The sequence below is a fragment of the Macaca mulatta genome, chromosome X, assembly GCF_049350105.2.
Source record: "Macaca mulatta isolate MMU2019108-1 chromosome X, T2T-MMU8v2.0, whole genome shotgun sequence".
Lineage (NCBI taxonomy): Eukaryota > Metazoa > Chordata > Mammalia > Primates > Cercopithecidae > Macaca > Macaca mulatta.
This window is the reverse complement of record NC_133426.1, coordinates 31,616,903-31,642,348: the sequence shown is the minus strand read 5'-3', so window position 1 is coordinate 31,642,348 and position 25,446 is coordinate 31,616,903. Positions and strand designations below refer to the sequence as shown.

Genomic DNA, 25,446 nt, shown 5'->3' with positions numbered 1-25,446 from the left:
GTCGCAGATGAGCAGACTACGGCACAGGAGAAAACAATTTTAATTTAATTACTAGGATAAAAGTTACTTTCCTTCATGTTTCCCCCTCTGCTTTTGGGTTTCTGTTTTTTTTTTTAATCACAAAAAACTTTTAGAAATTACAGAAAGCAGAGAAAATATGTACAAGAAGGAATAAAGATCATCATAATTTTATCTCCCAAAGACGACTAGCAATATTTTAGTTTAATTCAAGATTTTTTTAAAAGGATTTTGGTTGTCAATTGGGATCATACTGTCTAAGAATGTTTACATTGCTTTCTGTACAAACATAATATATACAAAAGTTTCTTATGAGCATAAATCAGCATACATGTAATACATGATCATAGAAGAAATTCAAACTGATTTTTAAAAAGCCAACTGTATACTGCTTCCACTATGTCTACCTAAGGTTATTTGCCATTATTTGTAAAGAATTCTAGACTCTAGCCAACCCATTTGAGGCTTTAGTTTACATCCATGCCTTTGCTCATGTCTGTAATGTTCTTCTCATTCTCTAGCCAAATCTTCCAAAGTTCAGCTGTAGTGTCGTACTTCATATGAAGTCTTTGCTGAGAATTCCCATATGTGGTCATTTCCTTCACTGATTTGTTTCAATAGTTGTTGTCATTATTATTATTATTTTTTTGATACTGTTGCTGGATACTTTCTCAGATCCAATCTCTAACGTGTTGTTCTACCCTAGGAGGCTGACAAATATGGCAGCAGCATTGGGCTTGCTTCTCTGTTGGCTTGGTCCTTCTGTTGGGAGGCATCAGCAGATCAATGGATGAGGGGAGAGTGAGTCGAGGGATGGCTAGGTTCCTTTACTCACAGCCCCAGCTCTTGTCAAGAGGTCCTCTCCCTGCAGCTACTTCTCAGATTCTACTAACTAGACCCTCCCCTTAGCCTTTCAGGCCTTGAGGAGGAAAGCCTCCTCATCCCAGTTTGAATGAACTATTTATTGCAAGAACCATGACTGATTCAGAATATAATCTGTCCTTGAATAAAATAATTTCCCCTTTTGTATTCTCATTTCATATCCCTGTCCTTTTATTCATTCCTATATTGTATCATACTATCATATAGCTACTTTGTATTATACTATGACATAAGTACCTTGTAAGTATAACATGCTATATTATAGTTCTTAAGTGTGTGGGCTTTGGGGCCAACTTACCTATGTTAGAAGTTCTGCCACATATTAACATGTGATCCTAGACAAATTGTTTAACTTCTTTTCCATTCATTTTCTTTACTGGTAAAATAGGGACAATATTAGTACCCACCTCACAGAGTATTATGATAATTACATTGACTAATAGTTTTTATTTAAAACTTTTTTGTTCTTACTATGAAATGGGAAATGTTCTAAACACCTTACAAATATTAACTCTATTAATTCTCATAATGAATCTGAGAGGTAGAGACTCAGTATCTCCATTTCACAGTGCTGGAAATGATACAGACAGCATTTAAGTAACATAGTGAAAATAGTAAACCTAATAGGTGGCAGCCAGTATGCAAATTCAGAAAGCCTGACTCCAGAGTTCATTCTTTTAACCAGTATGCAGTGATAGACTCTTTTGGCGTATGGTATGCACTCAATAAACAACTATTGTTGTTGTTATTGGTATTACTTCCCATTGTATTATTACACAAAAAATAATTGTTTATCAGTATTTTTTTACTAGATTTTCAAGGAACTATAAGTTCCTTGAAAAAAGAAGACAAGTTTTACTTGTCTGTGTGTACTAGCTGAGTGCTTGGCAAATAGTTGCAGTTGAGTAAATGTTTCTAAAACAAATTATCAGTTGTTTCTTGCTTATTTCCCAAGTCCATCCTAGCCTTGGAAACAACTAATACTTAGCTAAACCAAGAGATGTCATTTGAGATTTCAGCAGCCATTATTGTTGCTGAAGCCACAGGATGTCCTTTTTATCTCCAATTTCTTCCTCAGATGATTCACCACTTACACTTTGTAGTTTCCCTACTTCATTTTTCCTATAGTGACTTTTGTTCTCCAATAACCATTGATAGTGATGAGAGTCCTACCTTGGAACCACTTCTAACTGTCCTGTTCTGCTTTCCCTGAGGCCAGATTTCCCCCTAAATACATTTTTTATCTTCATAACTGCTCCTTCCAGAAATTTGAGATGCATTTTCAGGAATTAAGCAAGATGAATTTGATTGACATCATTTAATTTGTGTTTAAATGTGTTCTTTCCATCAACAATTAACCAGTGTTTCAGCCAAGATACATAACTTTTATTCTCCACTAACCTTAGGGTTGAGGTCACAATCAGGTATGTAATTTGTGGAGCCCAGTGAAAAATGAAAACACAGGACCCTTGGTTGAAAAAATTATTAAGAATTTCAAGATGGCAACAGTAGAGCATGAAACCAAGTATGAATCCCTTCTAATGCAGATCCTTGTGTAACTAACTGCACAAATTATACGTTTAAGAATCTGGTCCTGGTTGAGGTCTCTGTCTACCCAGGGCACTTCTCACTCAGAGAGGTAGAATAATCTTAACTTTCTGTCTTCCATCGTCTGGAAATTTGCCCCAAAGTTCGTTTTGCCATGTCTTTCAGCAAACCTAGTTGTTGTTACCTGTAAAGGATTCCTGGTGGCTTGCTTTAGTTTCCTACAGTTCTTGAGCTACATGTGTTGAATGGAACTCCACCATTACCATGTAACACGTCTGAATACTCTTATTTTCCTCCAGTTAAATTCTGCGGTCCTCGGAAATAATGGTCATGCACCTGCCTTAGTGATTTCTAAATAGAGGTAGTATGTAAAAATACATATTTACTTGAATTGCATCTTAAGAGGCCAGCCCGTGGGAGGCATGAAGAAACCTATGTTACTAATTAATATTCAATAATTGACAGTTACACATTCAGATAGTAGTGTCATGGAACCATCATGTTACATGGACCTGAAGAGTTGATGAGAGGTTTAGGGTCTAGGAGGACAAAAGTGAGTGTATTAGTCAAGACCTGAGGTTATATGTACCCAGACAGGATAAAATGGGACAATATTTTATTAGTGGAAATATCTGTGTGAAAGAAGATAAGGAGGAAGCCAGGGAAGGTGCAAGAGACATTAGATGAAGATGCAATTCTGACCCTGCAAGCAAAAGAGAGGGAGAGAAGGCTAGGTGGAAGCATCCCAGTGTGCGGTCTAGTGGAAGGAAATTTTGGCGAAGCTGTTGGGAAGTCATTGAGGCAGAGCCAGGCAAAGGAGTCCCATGTCTCCCAAGGAAGGCTCTCTGCCTTAGTATTCCCACCACACCCAATCATTGGTGAGGAGCAGTCTGTGAGAAGCTTGGCTTTGGAGCAATGCAATCATGGATTTCAAAATGCAGTAACAGGAGTCCTCAGTCAGTTAAGACCCAATAATAGAAGGCCTGCATATTCTCATGGTGGCCACTTGGGTATGAGGAGCAGTGGTGTTTAAAACTATTTTGTATAATTTAAATAAAGAAAAGCTGAGGACTACTTAAGCTTGATTCCTTCAGAAGACTGTCTTTGGCCTTTATATTTCATGTGATATCTCTGCCATGTGCTCTGATAACTCTCCGTGTTTCCCCTACCATAATACCTCAGATTATTGCAACTGCTTTTTCGTCGCCTGTCATCACTCCTAGTTTGTTTTCTCTTTGAGAACAGGAATTATTTTCTCCTTCACTGCTACAGCCCCTGCACCTAGCTCAATGAGTTACACAACTGAAGCACTTAAAAAATTGCTGTAACTCAAACTTGGGGGATATTCTACAAAATACCTGGCCTCTATTGGTCAAAACTATCACTGTTACAAAGTTCAAAGAAAGGCAAATAACTATTTCAACTTAAAAGAGACTAAGGAGATACGACAACTAAAAGCATGAGCCTGGACCAGACAAGGAAATAAAAATATAACTATACAGCTCATTCATGGGTTAATTGTCATACTCTGAATATAGAATATAGATAAGATTATGGTACTAAAGCCATGCTAAATTTCCTGACTTTGAAACTGAGCTGAGGTTATTTAAGAGAATGTCTTTGCTATTAAGAAATAAAACCTAAAGTATTTAAGGGTAAAGGGATATGATATCTCCAAATTATTCTCAAATGATTCAGAAAAATATATATATATATAAAATATTACATAATACAGTTATATATCTGAGAGAATGATAAAATGATAAATGATTTAAAATAATGTGGCAAAATGTTAACAAATGGTGAATCTGGGTAAGGGGTACATGGGAGTTCTTTATCTTGCAAATATTCTGCAAGCTTGAAATTATGTAAAAATAAAATGTATCTTATAAAGTATTTATGCAGTGAATAAAGAACAAAAAAAGGATAACTGCAGTTAGAAGATGTTTATGAAGTTGGTTATGAAGATTCTTAAGAAGTTACCAATGGAGGTGCTGGTAGAACATTCAAAAAAGAAGTAAGGAAGGTTGGCCAAGTAGGAAAATATCAATATCCAAGCCAGTATAAAATGGAAATGAGAAGTGAGGAAGTAAGTGGAAGACAATAAGGATGGTTTTCAATTTGGCCACTCTATTTGGAGAGACATCCAAATGCAAGAATAGAAGCCAGAAGAAGATGCTCGGTGAGATGGTTGAAAGCTAGACAGATTACTAGCATCCCCACCAGTAAAACCCTTTCAGTAACTAGAAAGGCTGCAATTTAGTACCTCCCTGACTTCTATGCTTATATTTTCCTCAATACATAAAATGGTTCCATAAACTCTTTTACATTCTGAATTCTTAATATTAATTTTTTGAAGTTGTAAATAAAGTAGCATCAGTTCTGCATTGTTACATTTCAGCTTAATTCATATTTACTGAAAATGGGAACATTTGAAAAATCATGGGCATTTATGCTATGTAGATTGATTTTTATAGAAAAATATAAAAATACGACAAGGTTGATTTTTAAAGTCTTTTCTTAGACATATAAGTACTAAATATTCAACTCAACATAGAATTTTTTTTGTTTTGTTTTGTTTTTTGAGATGGAGTCTCGCTCTGTAGCCTAGGCTGGAGTGCAGTGACACGATCTCGGCTCACTGCGAGCTCCGCCTCCCGGGTTCACGCCATTCTCCTGCCTCAGCCTCCCAAGCAGCTGGGACCACAGGTGCCCGCCACCACGCCTGGCTAATTTTTTGTATTTTTAGTAGAGATGGGGTTTCACCATGTTGCCCAGGATGGTCTCGATCTCCTGACCTCGTGATCTGCCTGACTCAGCCTCCCAAAGTGCTGGGATTACAGGCATGAGCCACCACGCCTGGTAGCATATAGAGTTTTTATTTGAGTATTATTTAGGTGGAATTCCATTTTAATAAATATAATAACAAATTGTAATTTTGTCTAAAAGCCTAAAATGCCCTAGTTATAATATGTATGGTTTCACTGTTTAACTTCCTATTTCATAGGGTTGCTATTTATAACCACTTCACTCAACTCTGGGGGGATTAAAGATTAAAAACTTCTGATTCACTTTGTATTTGAAGAATTTTTTTTTCCTCCATCTTTGCTCAGCTAGTGGAATCCATGATGAATTCTCATCTCCAAGGGGTAAGCTGTTTTTAGTAAAGCCCAGTAGCTGACTTATGACTCCTTAGAAATAGCATTGATTCCTTCCTTCTCCTGTGTTTTGTCTCTTCTAGAATGATAGAATTCATGTAGACACAATCAATTATCATGCTTAGGTACTGGTAAGCATGTAATGATTTTAGTTTTGTTCACTTAAGTTATTTGTGTAACAACTATCTGGGATCATATCAGAGAAATAAATAAGCACAATTAGCATTCTACTTGTTTGTTATGACTAAAGCTAGGTTGAGAAAACAGAAAAGAACCAGAGGTCATATGAGGATGAAGATAATACTAGGAACAGCATGTTTGGGAGAGTAACATCTGATAGGGGTAGCAGATTGTGGGTAGAGAATAGAATTTGGTAGATGGGTATTTTGGAGGCAAGTAGTTTGAGTAATGATTAGATCTAAGGTGTTTTCTCATCTGTGCGTGGCTGGAAGGAATGGAGATGAAGGTGAGTTTATTTGAGAAGTTCTGGAATTATAAAACTAAGTTGTGAAGTCAAAGAAATTATAGTAGCAAGTAAATAGAATACACTAAAAAGGAAACCAAATGAAAAATAATCATTACTCTCACTATATGTTTGTGTTCTTATTAGCAAGAAATTATTTTAACCACTGTTTTTATAGTGTCTTAATGAAAAAATACTGAAGTGAAGTGTAGCCATATTAAATCCCTCTCTTTATTTCTAGAAAGGGAATCAAAGGAGAAAATTCCCATTCTGCTATACTAAAAGACCACTAAGTAAAGAGCCTATTAGTGTATGATAAATCCCATAGCAATGTACATTATTATTTTACAGCTTCTTTGTTGAAATGAATGTTTGTATGTGTTGACCAAAGAGTGGGATAAAAAGTTGAAATTTTGTTTTGAAATATTTTAGAAATGCATAGTTGTATTGCAGTTGTGAATCTCCTTAGATTTTTAAGGAGGCTGCTTCAAAGGATGTCATTAATAATCTTCTCAGGTGCTTACAAAGCATGTGTCTGTCAGCAGAATTAGAGAATCACCCAACTAGAGAACAGGTTTCACAATACCCTGAGACCTATTTTGTTCATTAGAGAGGAAAATGGCTTGTTTTGAGTCTAAGTTGACATGCTTGCTAATTTCAGCAGTAAAAGTTGTTCATTATGGTTAGGTTTAATTTAGAAACTGGTAAGGTTCAGATTAAAGTTGATCAAGTTACTTTTACAACACATTTCTTAAATGAACTTTGAAATCTTAAAAGAAGGAAAAAAAGTATAGCAAACATTGAGTAATGTATCTAAAACTAAGAAGCAAAAAAATCTGGTTCTTTGAGGGTGAATTAATATCAAATCAAAGAACAACAACCCAATAAAGATCATCTTTGTTATATAAAAATTTCCAAGTATCAAAAAACACAATTTTTCATTTAAGATATACACTATACTGAATATATTTGTCCACTGCCACATGCATAGTGCCTAGAATAGTACCTAGTGCTTAAAAATATTTATTAAAATCAATGGATGAGTAAATGAATTAATGTATTTTGCCAGCTCTGTGTATTTAAAGTTCTTTGTTAACTTTGAGGTGAAAATTTGACTTCATCTGAGGTTTCTGGGTAAGTCCGTTTTAAAAATTCTATTGAACATATTCAAACATTTTAGGGTAGGCAATTCCAAAGCAACCTTTCAGCTTCCCATGTCACAGATGACCAGAGTTTCACATTGTAACACTGGAAAACATCTTATTTCATAAAATCTATCTGCTACTATATGGTTCCCACTTTAAAATTTGTTCAGTACTCTCCAACTGACTTATGCCACTTACTTCAATAGCTGTCTTTGGCAGTTTGTTCCATATTTCAAACACTCTTTTGTATAAAGAAACCATAAAAGTTAGAAACCTGAAAATTGGATTTTTCTTCTGAGCAATCACAGCTTACAAATGTGGAAAATTTGTTAAAAGTTAGCCCCTCCAATTTTTCAATACAGAGAGGAGAAAGTGCCTGGAGTAGATGTACAATGTTTGGATAAGTTTGTTGCATTATTTTACTATTACTGAAAGCAATTGAGTTTAAACCACAAAGCCTGTCTCCCTACCTCTTCACAAAAGAAACACTACGTAATGATCAAAATTTGGCCTTTCCAAAACCAAAAATGATTAGAAAATCAGCAGGAGTCAAAGAACAGAGTAAATAACTAAGTTTCATATAAGTTTCAGATGCATTGCTATCTACCACTTTCATCTCTTCATCTTCATTGGCTTCATGTGGTAGAACATCATATTTAAAATTATACAAACTTGCTGACTTGTTTACTAGTGTGGTTGTTATAAGAAAAAAAACAAGAAAATGTAGATAAAACATCTGTCACATATTGCTTACAAACTAACAGTAAATATTACTTTTATTTTCCCCAATTAAAATAAAATTTATTGAGTTTTAGAACCAGAGTTAGTCAGATGCCTTTTTTTCATCAATTTCCTCATAAATATCTCTGCGATTTTGGTCCTTAAATCCAGAGAGACTAAGATAACAGAGACAATAGACACTGAAGAAAGGGAAGAATATCTTAATGATTTACATTACTACCTATAAATTAAAAATTGTTGACTTTGTTATATTTGTATTTTTATTTAAAATAGTGCTATATTAGAGTCATTTATAATACAGGGAAATAGGAATACTAACCTCTAATCTGATGCTCTCCAAACCTGCCTAAATCATAAAAGTTAATTAGATAATTTATTTAAAATACAAGATTTGCAACCCTTTCCACTACATATTCGTTAGTTCTGGGGTGAGGCAAAAAGGTTTGGTGATTCTTATGGACAGGCAGCTTAGGAGAAAAGCTGATTTAGCTCATCTACTTCGCCTTTTCGTTTGACAGGTGAGGAATCTCAGGGTACAGTGAAGTTAAATAAGTAATATCTCTTAAATCGGTTGTGTGCTTTTTCTGTTTTTAAAATAAATATACCTTAATTTTGACATCACACAGAATGATATTATAAGTATAAACAGCTATCTATCTTTTAAATACATTGTCGTAATTCAGAATAACATTTCTTACTCAAGGCACTCTTACAGTGGTTTAAGTAATCCGAGGTACTCTGGAATGACTCCATTTGAGCCTTTAAATAAAGAAGAAAATCTATAATCAAGATTTTCTTTGAAATTTTTTTGATATCTAAGAATGAAACATATTTCCTGTTAAATTGTTTTCTATAAACCCTTACACGGTAACATCTTTTTTATTTCTAAAAGTGTTTTGGCTGGTCTTACAACTGTACTTTACTTTGTATTATGTAAAAGGAATACACAACACTGAAGAACCCCGATACTAAGCGGTATTTGTTCTTACAGGCAACAGTGCAGGATTTGGAACAGAGGCGCCCCCAGTTGGAAGAACTCATTACTGCTGCCCAAAATTTGAAAAACAAGACCAGCAATCAAGAGGCTAGAACAATCATTACGGATCGAAGTAAGTTTTCTAACAAGCATGGGACACTCAAAGCAAGATGCATGCCAAGTTTCAATAACAACTTAAGTTCATATACTCCCCTCACATTTATAAACATAATGTGAAATAATTGTAAATGATAACAATTGTGCTGAGATTTTCAGTCCATAATGTTACCTTTTAATAACTGAATGTAATTCCATTGAATAGAAGAAATACATTTTTAAATCAATTCAGGGCTTATATAGTTGCAAAGCATGCAGTGATGGGTGTGATGACCACAGTGTGACAGAACATTTGTTCTTTAGTTGTCATCTGGGCTGGCATCCATGGAGATGCCAGTCTCTCCCTCATATCCTTGGTTGTTGGTCTAAGCAGGCAGTGACTTCTTCCTGGGCCACCTTTCATTCCCGTCTGCAGTGACTTTCAGATCTGGATATGTCTCTGCTACTTTGATGCCCCCATTTTGTAATATCAAAAATCATCGTACTGTACCTTATGCCATACTAGGGTGGGCAGGAACTTTGGTAAGACCCATCTGACTAGATGCTGTGCATATTCTTTTCTTCCGACATACACTCATATGTGTTTAATGGGGAGAGTGATTCACAGTGATTGTGTGTTGTGTCAGTGGGTTTCCATGGGGTCAGGAAGAGTGATAGAAGACAGAGTTGGGGAAACTCGCCACCCGGTTTCCCTCAGAGATTCTCCTCAGATATGAGGTCCAGGTCAGCTCTGCTTTCAGGTTCTCTCAGATCTCTCTGGGTTTCCTCACTTCTCTCTACCTTCCTTCCCTCCAGGGACACACACTGGCATTGAATTTTCTTGCTTCCTCCGCAATATCCCCTCATTTTCCTTCCTACAACCTGAGGAATCCTTTGTAGTGCAGGAAGGAGGAAAACCTTTCAGCCATCTTTTTTTTCTGTCTTTGAAATCTTTTGTCTTTTACCAGGCCTAGATTTTTGAAACTCAGAAACCATAAGAATCTATGTCTTCATAATTTATATTCTGCTATGTTAACCCTTCCCCAGGGAAATGACTAGTTGTCAATATGTTGGGGAAAGTGAAAGAGTAACCAGAGTAAAAGGTTAATATTTTAAAATATTGTTAGTCATACTTCCACATATTGGGTAAATACTTATTGATAATAGCTAGTATTTATTCAGTACCTCATAAGCAGTGTGTGCACGTGTGTGTGTTTCTGTGTGTTTGTGTGTACAAAATCTTTACAGAATCTTGTGAGTTATATTTTATAATCCCCATTTTACAGATGAGAAAACAGGTTCCAAGATCAGTTATTCAAATTGCTGAAGTTTACAAAACAAGCAAAGAACAGAGCTTGGAATTTGTAAATGTCTCTTTCAGGCTTGAAAATCTGCGCTCTTTCTAGTATGTTTACCATTTCCCATCTTGTTTTGTTGCTTTTGTTAATGACCTTAATCATTGGACTAAGACTAAATACTTCTTTTGTCTGCAATTATGTATGTTTTGATTCACTTCCTAAAGACATGTCTTCTTTCAGTTGTAGGGATTGCTAATTAACATAGTCTGCTCTTGGTTTTGAAAGTTAGTTTAACTCTTCATTGTTCCTTAAACAATGACTGTGGATGTATACTAATTTTTTTTTTTTTTTTTTTTTTTTTTTTTTTTTTTTTTTTTGAGACGGAGTCTTGCTCTGTCGCCCGGGCTGGAGTGCAGTGGCCGGATCTCAGCTCACTGCAAGCTCCGCCTCCCAGGTTTACGCCATTCTCCTGCCTCAGCCTCCCGAGTAGCTGGGACTACAGACGCCCGCCACCTCGCCCGGCTAGTTTTTTGTATTTTTTAGTAGAGACGGGGTTTCACGGTGTTAGGCCAGGATGGTCTCGATCTCCTGACCTCGTGATCCGCCCGTCTCGGCCTCCCAAAGTGCTGGGATTACAGGCTTGAGCCACCGCGCCCGGCCACTAATGTATTATTTTACTAACACTAGCCACTATAACAGGTAATCTCCCAAATCTTGGAGGCTTACTGCAGTAGAAATTTACTTCTTATTTTAGTGCAGTCCAAAATAAGCAGCCCTCTTTGAAGTCATTCAGGAACCCAAACTCTTTCTATCTTTTGTGTTCAGAGCATAAGACTCATACGCATTTAATGGGCAGATGAAGAAAGTATTACTCATGAAAATTTGTCATGAGCCAGGCCTGGAAATGGTGTGTGTTAATTTTGTTCATAGTCTGTTGGATGGACCTTGTCACATGGTCACACCTGACTGCGAGGGAAGTATGGAAATAGTGTACACTGTTGAGCCTAGGAAGAGGAACAGATTTGGTAAGAAATTAGTCAACCTCTGCATAGCTAATTTGAACAAGGAAGAATGCACTTATATTCTATAAGTTTGTGTGAATTATAGGATGTCATATGTATAAATTGCAAGGCAAGAGCAAAATTGCCTTGTAATGACCAACATAGATAGCTGTACAATTGATTTAGCAGAGCATTCCTCCACCATACTGGAGCCTTGAGGGTTCTCCAACAGGTTGCAACACACTGACCCAAAAGAGTGAATCTTAGGAGTGATTTACTCAATATGAGACCGAATTCCCATTACACAGATAAGTGATCAGTTTCTTGCCTGAGAAATATGGAAATTTGGCAATGATGTTTATGCAAATCTGAACATACTATACAGAGAGTCATTTGTTGTTTTACTAATGAAAAATAACTTCAATTTTTTCCCTAAGAGGAAAATAACATGAATGTATTATACAGTATTTGTTCAACATTGTCTGAACATTTTCCATTATCCCCTGCATTTTTTTGATATTGCATTGACTTTTTCATGATAGAGATTAAAATTGAATGACCAGAGGGCAAGTTTGTATCTCTCTGCCAATATTCAGTGATTTGAATAGTTCTTCTTTTCTAAGCTTTTGTATTTTAGGAATGAATACCTTTATGAATATTGGCAGCATAGTGGAAAGACTCTAATCCAAATGGTCCAAGCAAGCATTTTCTTAAAAGCAAGTGTCTGAGACATGTCATATTGCTTATTAAGAGCCTAAGCTGGAATCTTAGTTCCAAATATGCCTGGAGCCTCTAAATGATACCAGGATATTCTGACAAGATATGTTTATCTAAACAATGTCATTTGCAGCCCTGCTATACTTCGGTTTATCTCTCCATTTGAAATCTATAAAATGGGATGGAAATTCAATACTCATAAACTTTCAATCGTGTTCAAAATAGAAATTTTCTTAGTAAAGATTTGGTTTTCAGGGAAAGGACAGAAATAAAATACTTGCTCATAAAATTGTGTTTTCTCATTTGATAATTTTGGTCTTCCTTTTTATTGCCATGAAACTTCTAGAAATACTCAAAAAGAAATCAGCTAAATAAAGAAAAAATAGTTAATATATGTATGTAATACTATGTTGAAACATTTTTCTTTCTTTGGTAAATCCCATTTCATAACTCTGAACAGTTGGGAAAATCTATACATAGTTATTGCAGTCTATCAAGAGAAAAGTTCGGTACAAAGCTATTTCTGTCTACTAGAAATATTCACGTTAAAATTCAAGTAATTGGGTGTGCAAGCCACCACCATGTTTTACTATATGAAACTATTACCATGGTATCTGTTGTATTCAGGTAATTATATTGATGCAAATCATGAGGTAATAATCTAGGTAAGAGAATACATTTTATTTAAATGCAATCAAATGAAAAATTCCCTCTTTCTAATGTTCAAATTGCTCATTTTTCTTTAACTGTTTGGTTTCTGAATTTGTCAATCATTGCTGGTCATTTTCTTCTGCAAAAGGGCTGGATCAGGGAACCAAAAGCAGGTAAGATTAGAAGAATTTAAATTTTCTTCCTTGGAGGCATCTGAATTACATGAAACTCTTGTTCATGTCTGTTAATACTGCAAAGCATAATACCATAATACCTTGCATAGCACTGAAGAGGATTTGGAAAGAAAGAACGGCTTCCTTTTATCATTCTGTTTATTTCACAAATAATATTGGTGAATGCCATTCCTGTAACATTTGGATTTAAGAGCCTTGTTTCTGTAGCTTCTCCCTCTGTAACCCCCACCACTACCATTTCAGGGTTACACAACAATAGCATACATTACTTTAAAAGGCAGCCTGCCTAGACTGGCCACTTGTTAGTTTTGTAACCTTGAACAAATGGCTAATCTCAGTAAACTATATGCTCTTAGTTTCCTTCTCTGTAAAATAGGCTCACTTATAGCTATCTCATGGGTCGGGAGGATTAGATGAAATAATTAATGTAGAACAGTGAGATCAGAGTCGTAGTAAAAGCTCAGTGAATGTTGGCATTTGTTATTTTAACTATAATCTATTGGGGTGCTTTGAATGTTTAGTATTTTTGAAATATTTAATGAGCTTTTTGGTAGCTGTTTAGTTATTTCACCCCACCCCCCACCACCCCAAAAAGAGAGATTTAAAAGGCAGACAGGAGAAGGTTGCTTTGGAAAAGATGGAATAAGATATATAAATAGAATTAAACAAATATTCGGGAAAGCCTTTTGTGGGAAATACTGCAAAATGTTTATGATTCTCTATAAATTTAGTAGGTAGATATTACTATTCTCATTTTAGAGACAGAAAACTGAGACTCAGAGAGCTTATGTAACCTGTCTAGGGTCTTAGGAAGATGACAAGTGAGGAAGTAGAATTCAAGCCCATGTCTATATGATTTTAAAGCCTGACACATCAAATGGAAAAGGCTGATTCGTCAAAAAAATAGGAAGATATATTTATCTGACAACTTAAAATATTAGGACTAACCTCAGGTTATTATAGTCTTGATATACATTTTTTGCTGTTCCTATTTATACTTTTGACTTCTACGTATTTGAGTGTCTAACCAAAGGATTGTCTTTTGCACGTGTTGGAGATGTACAGACTAGGGGACCTCAGTGATCTATTAGCTGTGTAACCTTAGCCAAGTTAATTCTCTTTCCTAAACTGTGGTTCTCTCATCTGTCATGTGGAGCTAATAATAGTACTTATGCTGGTAGGGTGATTAAGAAAGTAAAATTACTGGTGTTTCTAAAGTAAATATGTGGCACATATTAGATGCTCATTAAATGGTACATATTGTTATGATGAGATGGATTTGGTACAGAGAGAACCGGGGACGGGAGAATATGAAGGGTGTATAATGTGGCCTTTTAAACCAAGGGAAGGACTTCTGAAACAGAATTCCAAGTTTTAAGAGGGAGTTGTTTATTTTGGAATTATTTTTTCAGCTAAGGATTTTTCAACACAGTCCAGAATTCTTAGAGAAATTTAGTGATAGCTTATAAATTTTAAGAAAAGGAGTTCACATTATATTGCATAAAGAATGGGTATATAGGGCCATAGAAGGAGAGAATGTTCTTCTGTATGAGAATTAAAAAAAAAAATCTCTCACATGATTTTTGAATTAACTGACAGTTTTATAGCAGCTTTGTCAACCCATCATTCATTGCTGCAACCAAATGTATAAAATCCTTCATGGTGAAATAAAAAGGCTCTGTTCTCCACATTTTTATGAAATCTCTGTTGCTAATGAAATGCCAGCCAATATCTTCCTCTCAGGTATTGTCTATTAGAGAGTTGCTTATTTCAGAAGAAGTGGAGTCAACCATATAAATTTCCTTCTTTTGACATCTAGCACCTGCTGTCAACCTGTTATAGCTACAAGCAGCTCTCAAAATTTACATCCACTAGGATGCCGCTGGCAACCAAAGAGTTCAGTTCAGTTCAGCAAACATTTGAATGCTTACTCTGTGCTATCTAACATCATAGATGGTAGAGGGGATACAAGAAAAAAGTTAGATTCAGCCTTTGTCTTTAAAGAGCTCACAATCAAATGTGGGTACTTGGACAAGTATATTTAGGCAAGGCAGTTTAGGATAGGTCCTTCAGTAGAGCAGTATTACAAAATGTTGAGAGAAAACCAGAGGAGGAGTTTTAAATGAGAGCTTAGTGGAATGCTTCCAGGAGGAGGCTGAATTTGACCTGCTCATGAATAAGACTTTGAAAAGCAGAAGGAAGCTGGAGAGGGAAGGGTATTTCAGGAATTGATGACGAGAGAGTACGTAATTAAACCTGTTAACAGTGGGGTGGAAGAGGAATATCAGCATGGGAGTGTGTGTGTGTGTGTGTGTGTGTGTGTGTGTGTGTGTGTGTGTAGGTGGGTGTGTTGTGGAGGATAAGGGAGTAAATGAAGTCAGTGAGACCAGTTAGGCAAGAGAGCCCAAGCTGGAGCAGTGACCATGGAGTAAAAAGAAAAGTGAAATTGAGACATAAGGTGGAGCTAGAATTAACAGGATTTTGACATTGATTGCATGTATGAAAGTGTCAATCTAAGAGAAGGCCTGCCTCTAAGAGTTGGAGATTGAGTTCTTTAGAAGATTAATGTCATAACCAGAGACAAACTCAGGACAAGGAATTGATTATGGGAGACAAAGTAATGTGCTTAACATGAAGCTAGATGACCGTACTGAGATTTTAAAGAAATGGTTGAAAACATAGAGATTGCAGGAGTGATGTTACTTTTGGACATGAATTTGAAAGTTACCTGGAGTGGCCGAGCTTGCACAGAGAAAGGGTACCTGGTGCAAAGAAAAGTGAACCTAGGAAAAAGCCTAGAGGTTGGTTTACATTTAAGGAATTTCAGAAGAGGTAGCACCACCCACCCCCACACAGCCCCCAACCCTGCCAACTTACAATATAGGTGCATTTAGACACACACTGAATAATACTTTTTTTTTTTTTTTTTTTTTGAGACAGAGTCCCGCTCCATTGCCCAGACTGGAGTGCAGTGGTGCCATCTTCGCTCACTGCAACTCCACCTCCCAGATTCAAGTGATTATCTTGCCTCATCCTCCCGAGTAGCTGGGATTACAGGCCCCCACCACCATGCCCAGCTAATTTTTTTGTATTTTTAGTAGAGATGTGGTTTCATCATGTTGACCAGACTGGTCTCAAACTCTTGACTTCAGGTGATCCACCTGCCTCCCAGAATGCTGGGATTACAGACCTGAGCCACCATGCCCGGCCTGAATAATGAATTTATAGGTGCCACGCTGTATGGTTTCCTTTTTCTGCTGCTGTACAACCATTCAAGTAACATAAGTTTCATCCTGGTTCTTAATGATACTATAAATAAAGTACAGAAACTCTTTAGCTGAAGGTTAAAGATTGTTGTGTTTAGGCAGATCAGGTTTCTGAGGCAGCCATCAGTATACCAGGGAAAGTAGCCATTACTATTTGCCTTGTAGGTCTAATGAATGCTTTAGCTTTTTATTTTTTATATGTCTAAGTTACTCTAAAAATTCTTATGTATGAATAAAGAGATAGTGAAAGACAATCTTATGAGAAATTTTAACAAGAATTGAAATACAGGCCGGGCACGGTGGCTCACTCCTGTAATCCCAGCACTTTGGGAGGCTGAAACGATGGATCACCTGAGGTCAGGAGTTTGAAACCAGCCTGGCTGACATGGTGAAACCCCATCTCTACTAAAAATATAAAAAAATTAGCCAGGCGTGGTGGCGGGCACCTGTAATCCCAGCTACTCGGGAGGTCGAGGCAGGAGAACTGCTTGAACCCGGGAGGTGGAGGTTGCACTGAGCTGAGATCACGCCATTGCACTGTAGCCTGGGCAACAAGAGTGAAACTCCGTCTTAAATAAATAATAAATAATAAAAAAGAAATGCAACAAACTTTTTGTATCAAATAAATTTTGGTGCACAAGCATCACAAATGACGTAATATATCTGTCCCACATCCTTTAGCAAAACAGGATTGTTAAAATTCTTACAGCTAAATATTATGTGGTGAAGTTCTTCCTGTTGAATAATTAAGTGGATTAAAATATCATATTTCCTTTCTGTCATTAGAAATATACTGTGCATTAATCAGTCCTTGTGCCTGAGAACATTTATCTAGGTTATCATCATCTGAAAACTCACAGTCCAATATTTCACCTGTATTATCAATTTCACCATTATCATTAGAGTTTAGAATGCTGCTTTCTGTCTCTTTGCATCTATCTTCTGTTGTATCTAATAATTAGTGTGTGTGTGTGTATATATATATATAGAGAGAGAGAGAGATAGAGAGAGATTGGTAGTAATACTAATATATATAATAATATTGTATATATACACACACATACAGAGAGAGAGATTGATTTTAAGCCATTAACTCATATGATTGTGGGAGCTGAAAAGTCAAAAATCTGTAGGACAGCCTGGCAGGATGGAGACCAAGGGAAGAGTTGATGTTGCAATCTTGAGTCCAAAGGTAATCTGAAAGCCAAATTCCTTCCTTTTCTGGGGACTTCAGTCTTTTCTCTTAAGGACTTCAAAATTGATTGGAGAAGGCCCACTCACATTATGGAGGGTAATCTGCTTTACTCAAAGTCTGCCGATTGAAATGTTAATCACTTCTAAAAAATACCTTCACAGCAACATCTAGATTGGTGTTTGACCAAACAGCTGGGAACCATAGCCTAGCCCAGTTAACACATACAATTAATCATCATCAACCATCATCATGAGGTTCATAATGTCATGTGTTTCTTCACATATAAATCTCATGGTTCTTTTATTTTCTAGTAGTACCTAGTTAATAAGGTACCTGGAAATATATGTTAAATAATAGAAATGGTCTTTAATATCTTAATAAATTTCAGAGTTCTATCAGAGTAATTATAACTTGTATATAAAAACTTACATATAAAAAACAAGTATGTTTTTTCTTCCTATAAGTCATGTTAATACTAATTACCTATCATGAAATGAATGTTTTCCATTTTTCATAAATGTATTTCATTTTTAAATTGTTTAAGAGGATTAATATCAAAATATATTTGAATAGGATTTAAAATCCAAATTACCTGTTACAATTATATTTAATTATAAATCTTTCAAGTGAGTTTATAATAGGAAAAATATTTTTTATTAAAGTGATGTACTATAATTATGAACATAAATAGTGTTTTCTAATTATTTATATCTTAATTATGTTTCTTTTTAAGGGGAAAGATCTGGGTTAACAAATGTTTTCTTCATCCAATTGGAAAATTAAACATAATAAACATAACTATCAAATAAATAAACCAGTTGAAAATAGTTTTTCTTCCTTTTTTGTGATAAAGATGATTATGAGTAAATATATTAAGAAATTTTATACTCAGACAAAGTGAGCTAATAAGACAAATACAAACAGATGCACCCGGAAAGAGATATTCTACATGTTTATAGGCTAGCATTTTTACCTTATGACCTACTGGGGCATTGCAACTAAAGTCTTGAATTTCTGTTATATTTTGGTAACTGTGGGCATAAATAGGAATATTACTCCTTGGTGGCATCATGCATTTTAGATAAAACTAAGCCACGGGTTCAACATGTGCCATAGACTGTCCCTAAAAAAACGCTCTCAGCTCTCAAGTTACAGAAAATTGTAGGGATTATTATTTTGTACCTACTACTTCTTTCTTTACCAAAATTTACTTATACGTAATTTGAAGCAACAGAACAAATTATTTGCCACCTGTCTTTATTCTGTTGTATTTGTCTTAAGTAAAACATTTATAAAGTAAGTAGGAAGGATTGATAGATTGTGACCTTTCTACCTGAAAAGGGGAAAGCTGAGCTTGTTCTACTTCTGTCAGGAAAGAGTTTGAATAGTTACCTGTTACTGTAAAACAGTCAGTCACCCCAAACTTCGTGTCCTAAAGTGGCAATAATCATTTATTATCACTCATAGGTTCTGTAGGTCAGGATTCATGCATTACTTGGTTGAGGGGTTCTGTCTCACGATCACTCATGAGGTTGCAGTCAGATATCAGTTAGGCTGCAGTCATATGATGGCTTGACTGGGGCTGAAGGATTCACTTTCACAGTGAGTTACTTGTATAGTTTGTGAGTTGGTACTGTCTAGTTGGTTTCTCGCTAAATGAGTTCCTCCATGGGACTACTTGTGTTCTTATGACGTGGTGGCTGGCTTACCCTAGGACAAGCAACCCATGAGTTTTGCCTTGAGTTTTCTGAAACATGATCCCATGTTGCTTTGACTATCCCCATTAGACACTCCCACAAATGCCAATCATACTCTTTGCCCTAAAAATTGCAGACTGCTTGTACATGTCCTTTATCCTACATGTGTACAGGAAACATGTGCAGAATAACATGTGTTCTTGTTTCTTTTAAGAAACTTTATAGCTTCGGGACATGATGATAATTATCTCAGGTCCACTCAGCCTGGCTCCACATGGAAAATACGGGTATTGTAAAGAAAGCTTTTGAGTTTTGAAGGCCTAACAAAAAGACCTAGGAAGCTAATAGTTGGTTATGAGATAATTATAACAATGATGATGAAAACAACTGTGATTATTACTTTTATGTTAGTGAGATAAACACATAAGAATGTCCTTCCTTAATTTCACTCCTTAATTTCCTTAATCCCCATTCTTGACTTCTGGATTAGAGGAAAGCTATACTATCTACCTGATTCCACAAAAAGACTGGACTGAGGAGGGGTAACCATTAGGACTCTTGTTAGTTGAAGGTAATAAACTATATTACTTCAGTGGCTAAAACGAACAGGAGCTTTTTTCTCATATGAAACTAGAAATCAGGAAACAAATGGTTGCTGATGCTGGTTTATCAGTTTGACAGGGTCTACCTTTATCCTGGAGATTCTTTGGTCTTTATTTCTTTAGTAATATAGTAGTAACAGCACTGAATCTAAAATAAGAGCACTTGGTTCAAGCACTGGCTCTGCCCTTAGTGACAGTGGGACCCATGGCAAATTATTTAATCTCTCCAACAGTTTATTTTCTCATCTGTAAAACTGGGCTCCTGATAACTTCCATACCAGTTTGGTGTTAGGATTCAATGAAATGACACATGGAAAAGTCCTTTTCAAATGGCTACTTACTATACAAATATTAATGTCTTAGTAAGCTCCGGCTGCTATAAAATAATGCCATAGACTGGGTGGCTCAAACAACAGGCAGTTGTTTTTCACAGTTCTGGAAGTTGAGAAGTACAAGATCATGGTGCTGACAGATTTGGTTCCTGGTGAGAACCTTCTTCTTGCTGTATCCTCCTATGTTGGGGAGAGAGGTACTCTAGTCTCTCTTCTTACTCTTCTTAAAAGGACACTAATCCAGTTATGGAGGCCTCATCCTATGACCTCATCTAACCCTTATTATTTCTCAAAGCCCCCACCTCCAAATATCCATTGGGGGTTAGCACTTCAACATACAAATGGTAGCGGGGTTGGGGGGAATGCCAACATTCAGTCCATAACAATCAGTTGTCCTCATTATTGAGAGTTCCACTAGGCCTTCTCGAGGGTTGGCAATGATAGTGCCCTGCTATGAGAGCAAAAACTTTTCACATCTAGAAAATGGGTGCATGAATATTGGTAACTGTTCTACTGTCTATGCACAGAATTTTTAGAACTTGCTCGAGAAATTTGTCTTTGCTGACAGTGTTGCTTCTCTTGAATTCCAGTCAAGGGCCTTGAAAAAAATAGGTTTGCCATCAAGATTCTCTGAATGAATAAATGAAATGCTCTGATATTTTCTTTCAATATTAAGATAAAGCAAAATGTATGCAGAATTTTCTATTTTCAGTGTTTCCAATTACTGCATGGTTTGGCTTATTACTGTCTCTAAGTCTAACCCTGGGTCATAGGAGTAAAGCCATTGGGGGTCCCCTACAAAGGATATGAGGTAGTGATAGAAATAATAAGCCTGACAATTGGAGTCAGATTTTTCTCTTTCATATAGGAACCATGGAACTGTTGCCCTGGGCCACAGCTCGCTCTCAGAAAAACATAGAACTGGTCGAGGAAAGGAAAGGCAGGGAGTCCTTGATTCACTTGTTATCAGAAAATTGTCTGTTCAAACAACAGAATGTTTGAAAAGATAAAATCAAGTCTCAAATGCACAGAATAAGAATGAGGGGAAAGCACCTTTCTCTATAATTAAACAGAAAAGTGTGCCATGAATTGATAAAATCCAATCAACCTGCAAATGTGAACATCAAGTGTAATTGTGCAGAACGATAACGTAATATGAACAGCACAGGAATATATAGGCTCATGTTGACCCTTTAAAACAATGGCACTTTACCTATTCCTCATGAAGGATTTGGTTTAGTCTAATCCCTTGTAGGAACCACTAAGAGGAGAAGGCACAATCCTTTTGGGATGTAAAATGGGGAATTCTTTCTATTATTACAAGAATTTGTAGACTGCTCAGAGTTTTAGGACAGCAGGTTATGTGTCTCTCAATGTTGGGTACCATGCCAAACGTACTTTAAGAGACATAGCAATAAATAGAATGTTTTTTTTTCTTAGTGTCTGGCAGGGCAACCAAAATGCCCACGTTTCCCTTCAGTAGCTTGGTATTTTGGTAACTAAAAACATGTTCCAGGGAACTCCAGAATATGAAACATTTCAGACAATTTGAAGCTGTCAAAATTTTCACTTATTTGTGGGACAAATAAAATCTAACTTTATTCAGATTTCAAAATATCTCATAAAAGAATCATACTTTAGATTTGTGCTGTGCTCTACACGAATTGGATGAGGAACTCTTATACATATATAAGTGGATTTTATTTTCACAACAGTCCCTATGGTAGATATTGTCCTATTGTCCTTATTAAATAAATGAAAGAACCAATGATCAAAGGTATTAATATTTTACATAAGGTCACACAGATAGCAGAACCAGGATTTATTCCAACTCCTCTGATTCTAAAAATAGGTGTTAGATGGGTGTTCTTTCCCCAGACCTATGCTGAAAGGAGGCCACATTTGGAGTCAGTTATTGAAAGTTTAAATATATATATATTTTTTAACTTTCTCATATATATTATATATAACTGACAGTTTACATATATATGTGTGTGTGTGTATTCTTATATACTCGTGCATATAGTTATAAAGTACATGCTTATATGTCAATTTATATATACTACTGATACATTTATATAAACTGTTTATCAATTTGTGATAGTTTATTTCAATTAAGTTAAAATATATTGGGTATTTATTGACTCATGGGACATAAAATTTCTCAGAGGCATTAATTTCTATGCCTTTAAGCAAAATAACGTTTAGCCTGTTTTAGAAAGATAAAAGGCTAACATATGTTTTGTTTTTGTTTGTTTGTTTTGTTTTGTTTTGTTTTTTTGAGATGGAGTTTTGCTCTTGTTGCCCAGGCTGGAGTGCAGTGGTGCGATCTCAGCTTACAGCAACCTCCGCCTCCTGGGTTCAAGCGATTCTCCTGCCTCAGCCTCCTGAGTACCTGGGATCACAGGCACACACCACCATGCCTGACTAATTTTGCATTTTTAGTAGAGACAGAGTTTCTCCATGTTGGTCAGGCTGGTCTCAAACTCCCGACCTCAGGTGATCTGCTCACCTCAGCCTCCCAAAGTGCTGGGATTACAGGCACCAGCCACCACGCCTGACCACTAACATGTTTTTAAAAAATAAACACCATTCGAGTAGGAAAAGTGGGAGAACTGGTGGTTCAGGTGGAGGTATGGAGATGGGAGAGCAAGTCACTTTCTCATGTTGCCACATCTGTAAGTTACAAATGCCAGAGATTAGGAATTTCAACGTTGTTGTGTCTCTCTGAGGACATTCTCCATGTAGTATATGTTTTACCTCCCTGATGGACAGTAAGCATCAAACTGTTACTCCTTTATATTTGAATTATTTTAATTCTAACATCTTGTTCTGAAAAGAGCAAGTATGCCATAAATAATTACTGATTGATTGGACTGTCTCACAGGGGAGCTGGCAGCTAGTGTAGGCTACAAGCTGCCATCATCATCTCCATGACCATGAGTCATCACTAGAATTACCCTGAAGAGATTAATAAAATGCCCTGTTTGAAAAGCAAACAAAAAGCCAAAAGAAACCCAAAGCAAACAGACCCAGACTTTGCAATGGTAAGTGAATTTTCAGTCTTAAGGAATTGAGAGTCTTTTTAGTACAATCTCTTATAAAAATATAACAGATTTTAAAAGCACCTCGGTCTGATTCCAGTTCACACACCTCATTCTTGCAGAATACAACATACTAGGCCATTTGAAATGTTCCTCAGTTTACTTTTGGAGGATCTGCTGATTTGAGCAAAATGGAAATGAAATGTATATAGAAAGCTCATACTCTTAAAAAGCTCAATTTTGCAGCTCCCTCCCCAACTGCCAATCTTGAAAGCAGGAATTTGGATTAGGGTTTTTTTAATAAAACTTTCTTTTTCTTACTACCATGTTTTTTGAGAGGGTACAGAGAACTCATTAAAATGTTATGTTATAACTTAAGACAAAATGGGAATGAGAATTTGCATTATATAAACAAAGTGTATGACTAAGTAACCTGTTACATATAAAGTGTATGACTAAGTAATCTGTTGTCCCTAGGAGAAGTAGAGTAAATATCAACATGTGGCAACTAACAGAATGTGTTGTGATCGCTAAAACAGCACATTCATTGACTTTACACTTCGGTAAGTAGGTGATGAATTTTACAAATTTTAGGACTTAACCAGGCTGTCCGTAATACTTTGCATCAGTAAGTACCAAAATCTATAATAGGCACTTGGGAGTTTCTTAATTTAATAATATTAATAATATTTTGTTTATGTTTTGATTTAATTGTATCATTTCATTATTCTTATGTCCTAATTCTAAATATATACATCAACAAGCTGCATGGCCATTCAAAACAGGTAAACTTTAAATATGTTTTTGATGTAGAAATTATGTAACGGTCTTCATCATGAGTGTAGGAGTCAGATTTCCAATTGAAAATTTCATCCTCTAAAATACGTGGCATATGTATACAATTGTCTAGTTCAGCTAAAAAAGTATTGAATACAAAGTTGATTTTTTAAAACCAGAATTGGCATCCTTAAGGAATACAAATAAAGGGAATCTTAAGATAATATAATAATGCTGATTTGAAATGAAAGTTAATAAAATTTTTATTCTATTTTAGTATGCTAAATTGGACAGATCCTTATTTCATTGAAAAATTAGATTCTTCAGTATATCAGTGTACTATGCTAATAACACAAGAAGATTAAATTATGTCCATATGTAATTTGGTAGAATTAAATTATAAATATAATAAATCCTTCAATATGTGTACAGCAGTGAATATTCCAAATTTCTCTCGCATATAAGTTGTGAACAACTTAAGGATAGGCACCATCCCTTAACGTACCTAGATTAAGAACAGTGCCTAGAAAACAGTCCTTGAATGCTTCCTAAATAAATTTTCACCTTCAAGCTTATGGCAGCAAATTAAACACAGATTAACCCTTTTCTAATAGAGACAGAATAGATGAGACTGATGACTTTTTTTATAAATGTGTAAGTCTACAAATATTTAGTAAGGATCTAATTTACACAAAGAAATCAACCTAGAGTGAGATTATTTTATTCATTTCCCAGAGGCTGTGACTGAATTATATTTGAAACTTGCCCTAATTTTTATACTTAATAATTTGCATTAATATTTAAATGATGTGAAGGAAAAATATAAGTTTAAAATACTGAAAAGTATATTCACACATTCATCAAATGTTGATTATATACTTACAGTGTGCAAGGTATTGGGCTGGGAAGTATGTGGTGTTCCAAGAAAACCATGATACAGCCTCTTTCATTACAGTGTTTATTATTAGGTAGAAAAAGTAAAATTAGTATAATATTAGATACAATATATGTGTCATAGGAGTAATATCAACAATATTTTATGAACAATGTATGAATGATTTTGTTCATTTATCCATTTATTACTCTGTACATCCATCCATTTATTCATTGTTCATTACTTCATTTAATAATGCTTTAGTGACCGTTGGAAAAGGGGGATATTTAAAAGTGAGTAAAATGTGAATCATTTTCTAAAGAAGTTGATAATCTAGGGAAAGACAAATGTATACTGACAATAACTTGGATATAAAGCATAAATGAGAGGTACAAGCAAAGAAAAATGAACGTACAACGGAAAAAAAGATTTGGCTGCATGAGAGCAGGGACTGTGTTTTGTTTCATCATAGATTTTCCAGAACCTAGATCAGTGTTTGGCACAAAGTAGGTTCAGATGAGTTGGTGTTGATTGTCTACTGAAGTAATTGTGGAATATGTCATGGAAGAAGTGGATCAGAGGCTGGATCTTAAAACTGGGAGAAATACATTTCAGCTCCATGAAACCCCAGAAGTGATATTTAACATTAGAAAGCACAAAGTCACACTCTGACAGTGACAGTACTGAGTGAAGGAAGAATTTTCTGCACCCCTTACTTCTTCTTCCACTCCAATTAACCCTTGTTAGGATGAGAAATAGCAGCTGGTGAAT

The 25,446-nt window shown here is 35.7% G+C and overlaps 1 protein-coding gene across 10 annotated transcripts in view; it reads left to right on the top strand.

The window, feature by feature from the left end:
- The window catches only part of DMD (dystrophin), a 2,157,177-nt gene that overhangs the window by 1,519,551 nt on the left and 612,180 nt on the right, over window positions 1-25,446 (top strand). For all 10 annotated transcript variants that reach the window (XM_077988314.1, XM_077988313.1, XM_028842274.2 and 7 more), the window contains one exon: window positions 8,947-9,064. In XM_077988314.1, the coding sequence (XP_077844440.1) occupies window positions 8,947-9,064 (118 nt within the window). The remainder of the gene's footprint in view (window positions 1-8,946; window positions 9,065-25,446) is intronic.